Source organism: Cimex lectularius, unplaced genomic scaffold, assembly GCF_000648675.2.
Source record: "Cimex lectularius strain Harlan isolate CLEC.00 unplaced genomic scaffold, Clec_2.1 scaffold58, whole genome shotgun sequence".
In the NCBI taxonomy this organism is placed as follows: Eukaryota; Metazoa; Arthropoda; class Insecta; order Hemiptera; family Cimicidae; genus Cimex; species Cimex lectularius.
The window spans coordinates 1,261,642-1,275,172 of NW_019392696.1; the positions used below are offsets into that span (position 1 = coordinate 1,261,642).

Sequence of the window (13,531 nt, forward strand, 5' to 3'; positions counted from 1 at the left end):
AAGATAAGATAATAAATTAATTGAGTGTAATATGACAGAGAGCCCTTCAATTATTTCGTACGTTGTATTGCACTTAAAAATATTTCTAAACATTGGTTTTCAGCCTTTACAGCTGTACTATGAAATTTATTCACTCCTATCAATTTAACCTTTTAAATTTAATTTACAATTATTGTCGTTTGTCGGGAAAAAAGTCTCTTTTGTATTTTGAGCGGCCTTAAACTTGGATAGGCATAGTGGCACAGACCTTGAGACGAACTGCTTTCTGACAAAACTGTCCCATATTTACACAAATTTATTTACTTTTTTAAAAAGATTTTACAATTTTTTTAATACACAAAAGTGAAACAATTGAGCACGATTCATCTAGATCTGACTGGGAACAGTTATGAATCTGCAACCTGGTAAACCAATTTTGCGAATGTATTTTTTTGGTTAAATTTTAAAATGATTAAAATACATATATTACAAACGTTACATTACTATTAATAGTAGGGGACCTTGATATTTTGTTTGCTCTTCTCAGCTGTTTTACTTTTTATTTTTGTATTATATAACGCTTTTGAGCTGAAGAGGACACTTTGGTAAAGTGGCGAAACGAGACACGTGAAAAAACTAAAACAGCTAAGAAGAATTTTAAATAATAAAATACCATTATCCTCTACGATTGATAGATAAGGTCTCAGCACAAAGAAAAATATTCAATGTTAAATTACTATACAGTTTTATTATGTTAACATTTAAAACATAACTACAAATTGTGTGAAATGCTGAGGGTCTGAAATTCAGAATGAGAACTCGTTATCAATAATCAATATTTAAGTTTTAAATTGAAGTAAAGCACAGAAGTTGCAAAAAGCTTAAAAATTAAAATATCTTACAAGAGAAAAACCAAAGTTGTACAATATTTTAAGCAATAATTTGTTCCTAAGGTTGTTAGGACGAACTAGGTAGATTTAACCAGCAGGACAGTTCAGCCTTGATGGTCCTAAACCTTTTTTTGATCTTTTCTTGGTATTTCAGAATGTATTGGGTTGTTTTTATTATTTTAGAAATTGAAACATTTTCCTGCTGTTCATTACCAACATGTTTACAGATTATAATAAGCTGTTATTGATACTATGATTTTTCTTATATTGAATCATTCTCTAAACTAAACTCTTCTGTTCTTCAAATAAGAACATGGAGACATGCTATTTTCGTTCTATATTATTTTATGAGTTTAAACTCCGTCATGTGCAAGAAACATCCCTTTGTCGTTTGGGGAAAGGAGTGTTAATAAACTGACCATTTGCATTGAATTTTGTAATTGTAATTGAAACATTTGTAATTGAAAACTTTCTCCGAGAAAGACCTCATCAATAGACGTTGAGGTTCTCAAGCTTGTTGTGGAAGAAAAACGTTATCAAACTGTTAGAAGACTCTCAGCACAACCAAATACAAGTACATCCACAGAATCAAAGCACTTATGCACATTGGAAAACTCAAAAAGCGTCATTTACGAATACCTCATGCGGTAAGCAGCAGCAATAGAACCGCAGAAGTTCGTTTTGTCATGCTTGGCAAAAATATCGACCCTTTTCAGGAATAATAAGTTGCAACAAAAACTGTATTGAGTATGACAATCAGGGTCTGACAGGTCAGTATGGTTAAATGTCTCACGTTCAAAAAACAAATTAACGCAAAGAAAAACTGATGGTACCGTATATATAGACTATGTATAGGTCTATAAGTCTATGGCTGGAGCGCCTAAGGTGAGACCATCACCTCTACAATATACTGCATTGAAATTGACCAAATACATCAAAAACTTGCAAAAACCTGCATTGCTAAATCGGAAGAGGCCTCCCCGCCTCCAGAATTGTCTCCAACCCACCTCTTATTCTTCAGACTTGTCTCCACATGTTCAGGAATTTAGACATCATTAAAGAAATACGTGCACAGCGCGCGCGTGTGTGTCTGTGTGTTTGTGTGATTGTATGCGCTACACACTAGAAAAGAATTTCTATTTAGTTAGTAGTTTAGTTCTATGTAGTAGTCGTAGTTTAGTTGGGAGTTTGTTCAAAAATCTTCTAGGAGGTATTCCCCAGAGAAAAACCAGACGTTCTGCCAAATCTGACAGCTATCGTTGGTGCGGTTTGTACATTGTGGTGGGTGTGATATTAGCAAACCATTTTTGCAAGTCACAAACAAAACATGAAGTTGCTTCACTAGTGAAAAAATCTTCATTCACTAATGTAAAGCGAAAGTCAATCGTTCAACAATATTATATATTTTATGATCGGCAGCATTATAATCTGCAGCTAAGTTTACAATCATGCGACATTCAACTAATGTGTGTTTCAAATAATGTTCCTCAAAGACTTTTGTTAAATCTCTATGAGAGTAATCCAATCCCACCATGGTACCACGATTCCTTCAGATGTGAAAAGATGGACACGACCATTTATTTTAAAGTCGAGGATGTTTGGCACCTTAGAAATCCGCCGATGCCGTAGGTGTACGCAACATGAGGGCTATTGCTCAGTGTTGTTTGGACTTCACTTCTTTTATTTCTAATGTGGAACGCATACGTTTGAACATTTTTATGTGTTACGTACGTGTTTTCTCAGCTATCGTCTTATAGGAACCCATCTCAAACCTTACATTGACCAAATTTCCTGAATTCCTTGCTAAATAACATTTTACAAATTATGATATTCCAAATTTGATAATCATATCCAAATTTTGAGTATATTGTTATTTAATTTATTTGAACAAAAATGGAGTTCTAGCTCTAGCACATTCAGCCGTTACATTATATTCATATTTTCACCTTTTTTAAATTTTTTTTATATTTATTCTAATGCTTCATACAAAATATTACATGTAATACAATAACCATAAATATAAAATATATAAAATGTATATATATACTGGGATATCAGATTCATATTATGGCGAAAAGACAATTACTGAAACTGTTAAATAATAATAAATAACGTTAATAAGTAGAAAATAATTAAAAACTAAATAAACAAATAACATAACATTTAACTAAATTACACAAATCTATTGCTTTAATGAATGTGTCAAAATGTTCATAATATTCTATCTTCATGAGCTCCTTCTCATCAGGTGGCCACTTCTTGTCTTGCAGTAGGCACTTTCGTATCCAAACACTACGCAGTGGTTCTATTAGTGGGCACTCATATATTAGGTGTTTAATGCTTTGTTCTACTGGGAAATTAGGCAGGCATGAGCATGATGAAGATTCTTTTAGATGAAAGCGGAAAAAATAGGTGTTGTTTGGGCCGTGTTCGGTTAAGATGTGGGTTAGTGGTGCGGATAGTTGGATGTGCGGCTGGAATCTATCGGCAACTTTGGGAAAGAACTTTCTTGTCTGCCTTCCATTATTTGTACTTGACCAAGCATTTTCCCATTTTTCCAGACTCTCATCGAAAAGTTTATTTATAATTGATGACTTTGGAAGTTTGGTGTATGCCAAGTTCAAACTCTCGTCAGTAGATGCTAATTTGGCCAGTCCGTCAGCTTCTTCATTTCCCTATATTCCGCAATGATCCTTAACCCAGCCCAGTTGTACATTAACATTCTGTTTCACTAGAGTTTGAATAATTTTCCTTATTTGCTCAGGCAAAAAGCCATGATTATCATAATTAATAATTGATTCTAAGGACACTTGACTGTCACTTAAAATGATAAATTTGGCAATATTCCCTTCTGATTTTTTATTCTAAGCCCATTGCAAGCTCTTCAGAATGGCCAAAAGTTCGGCTTGATTATTGGAACATGCCTGATGCAGTCTGTATTTTGCTTCATAAATTTTTGAACCATTCTGGAAACAAACAAAAGCACTACCTACGCCAACCTCTGATTTGCTTCCGTCAGGATATATAGATATATAATCACCATCGGCCATTTCGGTAGTATGTAGATACTGGATGTCAATAGCATCTGCCGGGTGTTTCCACTCTTTATATTGCAATGGTCTATCATATGTTGTGCCTTGAAGCTCATCATTACCATTATTCACTATTTCGTGTAATTTTTTAAGTTGAGTTATCTTTATTCCTATAGGCATTATATTCGCAACAAACAAGCCGCTTTATATGAATACAATAGATGATTGCTAGGATTTTTTAATTAATTTTTAAAATTTTAAGGAATTCAGCTTAAGTTAATTAATGTAATGTTGTCATTCTTAATTATTTTGTCTCTTATATTTTTGTCAAACTACTTCTGACTTTTCTGATCTAGAGATCGATTCTTTTTGTTAATAATAGTTAAGAATTATAATTGACTTTTTTTAAAAAGAATTCTGCTTTGGAAATTTGTTATTTAGCCTTCCTAGTCATTCTACTTTTCCGAAGAATTTTCTACTGTATTTTTGTCTCACTACCTCTCGTATTCCTGATGTAGAAGGATGTTAAAATTATTTTTGATAAAATACTTTGAATTTTTCAAATTTAAATCGTATCTAAATTCAATGAATATCATTGTTGATTTTTTTAAGAAGTCTGCTTTGAAATGCGATTTATTTTGGCTTTACTAGTTCAGTTCCATCACTTTCAATGAATTTCCTTCTCTATTATTAATTTTATTGAATAGAACCAAAATACAACAGGTAATTATTACTGATTTTTTTTAAAGCCAATCTGCTTTCAAAAGGGGTTAATTAATGTTATTTGGGCTTAATTTTAGCCTACTCGACTTTGGGCTTGACTTTTTCTTTTTTTAAACGAAGATGAACGACAATAAAACAAAGAGCATAAGAATTAATTAATACAAACTATTGACTGAAAAATAAAATTTTCCTAGAATAGTATAAATATTCGAATTTTCATAAAAGTACTGATCAGTAAGTGCAAACAAAATTTGATTAACTGCAAGAGATCGGAAGTTCTTAGCTATTTCGACCTAAAAACTGTCCGATTTTAACACTTTTAAAGGTTAAAAAAAGTTCGAATCGACTGGAAACCGTGTAGCGGATTGCAGGGTGGAAAAATAACAATCTTTGCACGCGTAGTGGGGGTGTTACTTCCTGAGAACTGCCCTTGAAGTTGCCCAGCTATATATCTGTAGAGTGGCACCCTTATTGCAACCAAACTAAAAATGTCCAGTCTAGTCTCAACCCTACTCCTCGTAACTTCGCTCCTCATTACCGCTCAAGCACGTGTCACTAACTGTGAGTTCAAACTTCCAATTTTTACAATTGCCCAAAAAAAGAAAGACCAAAACACAAATAGTACTTCTTGGTTTATTATTTGTATTTTTGTACCACTGTAAGAGTTTTTGTGAATTTTCTTTCCGTGCTTATTTAACCTTACAATGGTGTGCACTCAGATTTTCTTTTTATTTATAAATCATTATTATTATATTGTTATTATTTTGGATTGATCTCTGCGACAACAAGGTGAGCTTAATGATTATTTTTATTTGCATGACTTCAGGGACTGCCAGTAAATTTTGAATTTTTAAAACGTAAGTTTTAATATTCACAAATTATAGATTAGAGTATTATATAAAAAAATTGTTGATATGAGAAGCTTGGTTCTTTATTTTCAACATAAAATTATCAGTTAGTTAGTAGTAATCAGTTATAAAAATATCTCCAGAAAGAGACTTTAATGCCTAAGTAATGCCAGATTTAGTTAACATTTCATTACAACGTTTCTCACCAAAAAAATTTCGTTCATTTTTTTAAATCTTTACGGTTAAAGGCGTCGGTGGCCGGAACAGCGTTACACGGCGCTCATCGCTGTAAGGTAAAGGTCCCGGGTTCGAATCCAGCGGCTATGCATTCGAAACCAACATACAAATGGGCTTTTTGTTCAAAACCACCAGCTCCTCGAGAGTTCATATAACCTCATAGTTTAAATACATTCATAAAAAAAAAAATTTACGGATTATTAATGATCTCTGAATGAAAAATGTAACAATCCGCGTACTTTTCTATTTTGTTTTTGAGCATATTTTGTAAGAAGATAAATTTTGTCCTTTGGAAAATTTCTCGAATTTTTCAATTTTACAAGATCAAAGCAGTGTTTTTGTGTTACAGTCGGAGCGATTTAATGTCTGACAAGAAGTCAGAATGTTTAATTCGTGTAACAAGAGCAGCCGTCCTTCAACTGTGGCTGCATCCCGGCCGATATAGAACTGGGTCAATCGACGCAAGTTTTCGTCCTCCAGTACGAGAAATCGTCAAAACGAAAGTATTTATAGACGTGTTTTTGTTTACAATCCTTTGCGTATTGAACGTGGTCAGTAAAAGCGCGCTGCGTTATTATGTAAGCTTTGTCGATGTTTCAGTAATGAACGGAGAAAAGTTCAGCGAGGTTTATAGATCAATGCGTACGTCCCATGTACAAAAATTGATCAGTAATTGATGATCATTGAATTCGGTTATTTTTTCTTTTTGAGAACTGACTAAATTGCAGTTTTAGTGAACCAAAAATCCGAAAATCGTGGAGTCTAGTTGCGGTAATATATTTGCACACTCCGAATATTTATATAAAATGAATTTTTTTATCTTTCGCACATGCTAATTATTTAAAACAACGACAATACAATTATTGCTTTTTTTTACTAGAAAACGTTTATAGTCAAACGAATAGTTGATTTGTAGAGATTTGTGACTGCGGAGTTGATTCATTAAAGCGTGATATAATTAACGATTTAATTTCACATTTATTAATACAACTGTTTAAAAAGACATTCTACGTGGTAATAACATTAAATTCTTTTTGTCTTAAGGAAGTACACAAAAAGTGCAAGTTTAGTGAAATAAAAATCATAAAACCCTGGCCTTTTGGAGGTATTATTTTCGTATACCAGGTATTTTTTTATAACTACATACTTTTCATAATAATAAATCATCACATAAGTACATCTCAATAGGTTTAAAACTAGACGAATTTGGCAGTCGAAAAAATAGATGATTCCGTAAAGAAGCTGTGGCTTCATTAGCACAGGAGATTCTTGAAAACGTTATGTACTTAGAAATTTAATTTAATAATTATTAATTAAACTGATTATGTATAATTAAATTTTGTTATTTTTAGGCCTTTTCTAGGTGTTTAAAAAAAATTGTTCGAATGTACATCATTTTGACAATCTCGTGCCATCCTCAAATACAATATTTTATTAATTTATTACTAAAAAAAGCCAATTTAAAAACATTTTTTTAACTCGTGAAAATGGAAAATTACCCTATCTCTGCCTGTTTTGATTTATTTATTTCTTTACCATCCTTAACTAGCTTTGACCATCCCTAAATTGTTTACTATTTTTCTACGTGAAACGAATATTACAGCCTCTTTGCGCTTTTTCCGTTGCACTTTTACAAATTGCAATTTTAACGAACGTAAAATAAAAAAACCTTGAAGATCGTCGCCATTATTCACACTTTCCAAGGAATTATTTAAAATAAGACAATACTGATGTAAGTAATGATCGGATTTTTAAAAATAAAAATATTAAACAGGTTTAAAATTATTTACTGACAATTTTTGTAGCCAAATGTAGTGGATGCACTCTTAGAGAAGCATTAATCTTTGAGAGATTTCCTTTTGGTATCTGCGGTATGAAGTACCAGTATTTTGGTCGTTTCCGATCATTTTGGTCTGGCTATCCTCCATGTTTCGTTGGTTGACTTTGTTAACATTGATGATTCTTTATGTGCAAAGAACATTACAGTTACATCAGAATATATCAGAATTTAATTTTTATATTTATTCATATCAGAATTGTATAGGTCAGGAAAGTTGGTTGCTTTACTGTTAACGATTTATGTCTGTGTTTGTTTACACTCCGATTGGAAATTAAAATATCAAAACTATGTTAACATCGCTGAGTGCATCATTTGTGTACTCAGTAGATTTTTTTTGTTTGTTTTCTTTTGTAATTTAGTGTTCATTCAGATATTTTAAGAGAATATCTGTATGTCGACAGTTGCGGACATTGCATGTGGAAGGAGCAGACGTTCAGGTCGGATCGTCGGAGGAAGCGACGCGTCTCCCGGTGAATTCCCATGGATCGTGTCTATCACGAGGAGAGGAGGCCACTTCTGCGGTGGGACTCTGATAAACAACAGATGGGTCCTCACCGCCGCCCACTGTCTCTGCAGGTAATTTTTTTCCAACGATAAAAACAAAAGTACCGATTGCCATCTCAACCGACACGATTCGACAGGAAGTCGAAGATCTGATCTGGTGCGTTTAAAAATAAATCTAAGGTCAAAGGGCAGGACGTGGCAATGACGAGAACACTGGGAGACCGCTGGAACTTGACCCGTTTTCCCTCCGAACAATGGGAAACTGTGTCAGATCCAAGGATCGCCTCGTCTTCACACATTTCGCATACTAAACGCTACACATTCTTTTATTCAAGGTTTCTTAATTGTCTCATTCATTCAAGTTCTCTTTTTTTCAATGTGGATGCATTTATTTTGACCCTCAAGACACCTTACTAATCAACGAACTTCATTAAGTCTAAAGAAAGAACAGTTGAGGAATAAATGAGTTAAAACAAGAATATAATGTAAATGATTCCCAAAGATTTATTTTAGCGAGTTCTCCTATGAAATTTCCATTTCAGGCTCTTAAAAACAGTTCACGCAATTCAATATTTAAATCATTCTGAAAGATCTGTGTGGTATTTAGATCTCCAATTTCTGAAAGATTTTAATCAACTTTTGATCTAATGGATCTAATCTAACAATTTCAATTTTCAACCAGAAGTACGAAAGGTTCATTTAAATGAACCTTTGTCCACGTTATACATTAATTCATTATAAATAAAGTTAAATTTTGTATGGAAATATTGAAGATAGTTTTGTCAAAATTGATTGAGCTAGAAAAATGTGTTACATTGTTACACTTTGGAGCTTTTGCCTGTATAATCGGGGTAAAAATTGCAATGTTACAAAGTTTACATTTATAACAATTTATAAGTTTTCATTTTTGTATTTTCAATTGAGACATTATTGATTGTCGTGGCAGCATTACGAGTTTTCTGTAAATCTAGCTAGTCTTTTTCCATGCATGATTCGCCGATTTACAGCGTTGCATAAGCCAGTTGGTTATAGAATTCGTCGATTAAACATTACACACGAGAGCATAAACTGACAGTCGCGTATCTGGGGCAATGCCAGTACATGGCACCTGTTGATCCCCTTATTTCAAGGTTCAATGGCGAGCCCCTCGCTCCACTAGCCTTGTAGCAGACGCTGTAGCCACTCCTCTGCATTTCTTTCTCAAGCACATTCCTGACCCAGGTCACACAAACTAAAATTGTGCAATTCCGAAGAATTTGATATTCATGAAAATATGTTCTCTGTAATATGTCTGGAAGAATTTATGTGGCTTTTTGTCATTTTGCGTTCAACCGACCTGTGCTTACGCGTGTATTTTGTATCAACACTAAAATATTAAATTTTAAAATTTAGTAATAATGACCTGTACCTTGATCATCTCTGAACTGGTCAGTTTTCAAAACTCACTATCGCAGTACATCTTGGAAAGTAGATGTGCACAAAACCCAATGATCAAAACCACTTCACAGATACATTACATTTTTGTTTAAACTAATAATTTTACAATATCATTTTTTTTTCAGCGGAAGTCGCATTTTGAGCGCTGTTGAATTGAAAGTAACAGTCGGTGGCCACGATTTAAGGGAACAAACTGGTGCCCATCTGCCTGTTTCAAAGCTACTCTTACATCCAAAATATGAATGTTCTAGGTATGAGCTACACTTACCCACCTTAACAATAAAAAATATTTAATTTTTTTTTAAATTCTAGATATGTCAATGATATAGCTTTGATCGAGCTGTCAGCTCCACTGTCATGGTCTGACGCAGTGCGTCCTGCTTGTTTTCCAACGCAGACAACAGATACTTTTACAAATTACGGTGCAGTCGTTGCAGGATGGGGTTGGACTAGTGAAGTCACAGGAAGTGGTAAATGACTTAATTTAAAATACAAATTACAACTGTTTTTAATATGTAAATTCAAAAGGAGGACGTGCTAATGTATTGCAAAAAGTTGCACTGACAGTCGTCGACAACGAGAGGTGCAGGGACTGGTACAGGTCCCAGGGGAAAAAGGTGAACATTTTGGATTCACAGATGTGCGCTGGGTTCGAAGACGGTGGAAAAGACTCGTGCTGGGTAAGCGTAGTGTTGAATTTGTACAAATGTCAAGTGCTTATCCTTTACCACTTTTAGGCTGACAGCGGCGGCCCGTTGATGATTGGCGACGGTGATGGCACCATGGTTGTCGGAATTGTATCAACTGGAATAGGCTGTGCGAGACCCAAGCTTCCTGGATTGTACACTCGTATTTCCGACTACGTCAACTGGATTGGGCAGACCCTCCGGAGATAAAATTAATTCGTTTAAAAATTCTTCAAAGAGAAATGACTGAAGTTACTAGATTTTATATGTTTCAATCATTTCAAAACCAAAACCAAAAAATTGTTATTTTTTATTGATACTAAATTGTTATATTATTAATGTTTTAGTTAACACTTTAAATTATTAATGTGTTCAATATTATTATTGTTGTAAGTTTATTTTAGTACAATATTCTAGTCATTATGTTACCATTAATTTAATTGTTATACAGTAAATAAGAATCTGTTTTTGTTATTTGCTCTTTTTCATTTTAAAAACCCTTTGCACCCCCCTAAGTACTGATGGAATACAGCCAATAAGTAATACAGCCACAGTTCATTCTATGCATATTCAAAGGTTTTGAACTTTCAGCAACAAAGGGCCATTCTAGTCAAAATGGTCGTCATCATATAAATTATCATAGGCTGAAATGAAAATTCCTTTCTAAAAATTTAACTTTATCAGTTTAAAAATATTTATTCGCAGAACATTAGGTGTTTATTGCTTAAATATTTTACAAAGAATACTGTGTAAGAATGAAAAAATACGTGCTGATTCCCTTTCAGAGACAAGAGGGAGAAATTACAACTATGCTGTCCTATAGTACTAGGCTGTACTGCCCGTGCCATGATAATTAAACATTAATTTGTATTATATTTGTACATAATCATCATCATCAACATCGAGACTCAAGATGCTTCCGCCAGTTCTCCCGATCCATTCCAGCTGCTCTCCAGTTCCTCATAGTCAGCAATTTCTTGGCATCTTCCCTTCTGCCGTCCAGCTTTTGACGCCCTAATGGATAAGTATCATGTAAATTTTCATTTAGAATTTTTTTGAGGATCTTTTCATCGAAGAGAATAGAGTACCTCTGCCACGATTGGTCGTTCGCTTTCAGAGACTCAAATACACGACGAAGAATGCAATTTCAATGATGAAGAGATTCTTCGTTTACTTTAAAAATTGACCAAGCCTGGGACCCATACTTAAGTAGCCTCAGCTAAGCCTAAATGTCTTTAAGATGTATTGCGAAAATAAAATATGGCGCCCATCCCAGCATATTTACTATAGTATATAAATCCCTTATTCGATCAATTAGATATTATGGAAGTTTTTCTATGGTGGCGCAGCAAAAAACCAATTAAAAAGATTGGTCTTAAAGCAATTGAGATCTTCAAGATGTTGCTTGTAGGCAATGAGATCAACCCCCACCAATGTAAAGTAAATATGGTCACTTCTTTTTATGTTAGGAGAACGGAAGTTGCAGGTAGGGGCATCGCCCAACTAGTGATCCCAAATTCCCGGCCATCCCTGTCCCTTTTGGCCTATCCCAGACCATAATACCAGGAACTACCACTGGGACGTCATAAAGTGCCCGGTCTGCTGACCGACTTGCCACAGGTCATTGATAGGCTAATTTTTTGGAAGGGGTCTGGAACATGGCCCTTTTTTCACGCTTAGATTATTGTTGAGAATTTGAGATGTCCGTTTTCCGTGGACGTCGTCTTGGTTTTAGTGTAAGACTAAGACCTACCTTTGCACTAAGTTTCACGTTTCTAACGGAAAGTGCCTTATAATTTTGATTTCCCTCCCTCCTAAAACGACACTATTATTGGGAAAATTGCAATTTTCAGATTTTTACCTTTTTTTACAAAATAAAACCTATCTGTTTTTTTAATCGAATTTCACTTTCTAGCTATTCGGGAAGTATCTTATAATTTTGATGATCAGTGAGTCACGATGTTTTCTTATATTTTGACCTCAACAGTTAATCTTATGATTCTTCAAGAAGGAAGACATAAGATCAGTGAGTCAGTAACAAAAATTCAAATCTTGAAATTCTCCCTTTTCGAAAAGGCTGCTGAGTGCTCAAATATTTATAATGTCCTAAGCGACCTAATCTTAATTTACGTTTCAAATACCAAAAGCCCAACTTAAGATTGAGGAAGCGTAGATATGAGTGTTAGAAAAACCAGGTGAATTGGTTCAAGAAAAGATACACATAGCAGCTTGCTGAAACTTGGCCGTGCACTCAGATATTGATATGTTTTATTTGGGTCAAAGCCCATCGCTAGAATAAATTTAATTGTGACACCAATTTATACACGAAAGAAACCACAATAAATGGGCAGTTACATAAAATCGGGGAAACCGGCGATACCAATGCTCATCGGAAAAAAATGGCCAGAACAAATTGGTAAAAAGTGTATGACACCTCCAAACGGTCGAGGGGTCGGCACTACGGGATGCTTCAGCCAACAATACAAAGGCAGTCCTATCATAAAGATTTATAGGCCAAGACAATTTTTCACCTCCATTTTTTGACTTCAGTTCAACTGTAACTCTTTCATCTGGCCAAAAATTGGTACTATAAACCACCCTAATTGTTAGTGTAATGCAACAGTATGTGCTGACCTGGACACGGCATCTTAGGGCATGCCCTAGAAACATAGTAGACAGCTAAATATTTGTACTCCAACCTAATATAACTGAGGAATACAATATTCAAAGTATAATGTCGGGTACAAAAAATATTTCAGCTTTGCAACTCTTACATTGACTGTTGGTAAAACGATATACCTATCTAACCTACCTAATTTTTGGTGTGACAACCAAATTAATAATAAAAAGAAAATACTTTCTCTGGCCCAGGATGACCTGGAGGTTAGTCTGAGTTGTGTCGATTCCTCGAGATCAGTGCTGTGGGTAGCTTGGGCATGTGTGTCCTGTATCTCATGTGATGTGAATTTTTCCGTAGCATTGTAAACAGTTTTTATTCACATCCCAGGAAATGGGATCTGTTACTTTCATACCTTTAAGAATTTAATCGTTTTTAAATCCCCTTAAGTCTGCCCACAAAGAACCTAAACTATATTACATATATTTCCTGGGGGTTTGAATATCTGAATCACAAAAGGCTTCCTCTAAAGCCAGATTGAACACTATGCATGCTAATCTATCTACAGATATTTAACCCCTCTCTCATGAGAAACCCTCAGCCCCCTTATGTACGGACGTTACATTCCACATTAACCTTAGTTTCCATTAATTAATCTTTAATTAAGGTTTTGGTTGAGATAAAAAAGTCAGTGTCACAACCGGGATTCAAACCCATGACCTTCAGCTAAATATGCTG

General features: G+C 34.4%; 1 protein-coding gene across 2 annotated transcripts; it reads left to right on the plus strand.

Moving 5' to 3' along the window:
• Window positions 1–365: 365 nt before the first annotated feature.
• LOC106670631 (trypsin-1-like) lies at window positions 366–10,471 on the plus strand. 2 transcript variants are annotated; one of them, XM_014401145.2, is made up of 6 exons: window positions 366–404; window positions 7,951–8,125; window positions 9,616–9,741; window positions 9,803–9,960; window positions 10,019–10,170; window positions 10,228–10,471. In XM_014401145.2, exons 1-6 carry the CDS (start codon window positions 389–391, stop codon window positions 10,384–10,386), a joined length of 786 nt encoding a protein of 261 aa, XP_014256631.1. In that variant the 5' UTR covers window positions 366–388; the 3' UTR covers window positions 10,387–10,471. The 2 variants fall into 2 exon arrangements, with proteins under 2 accessions (XP_014256631.1, XP_014256630.1); XM_014401144.2 differs by lacking the exon at window positions 366–404 and adding an exon at window positions 5,008–5,185.
• The last annotated feature ends 3,060 nt before the right edge of the window (window positions 10,472–13,531 follow it).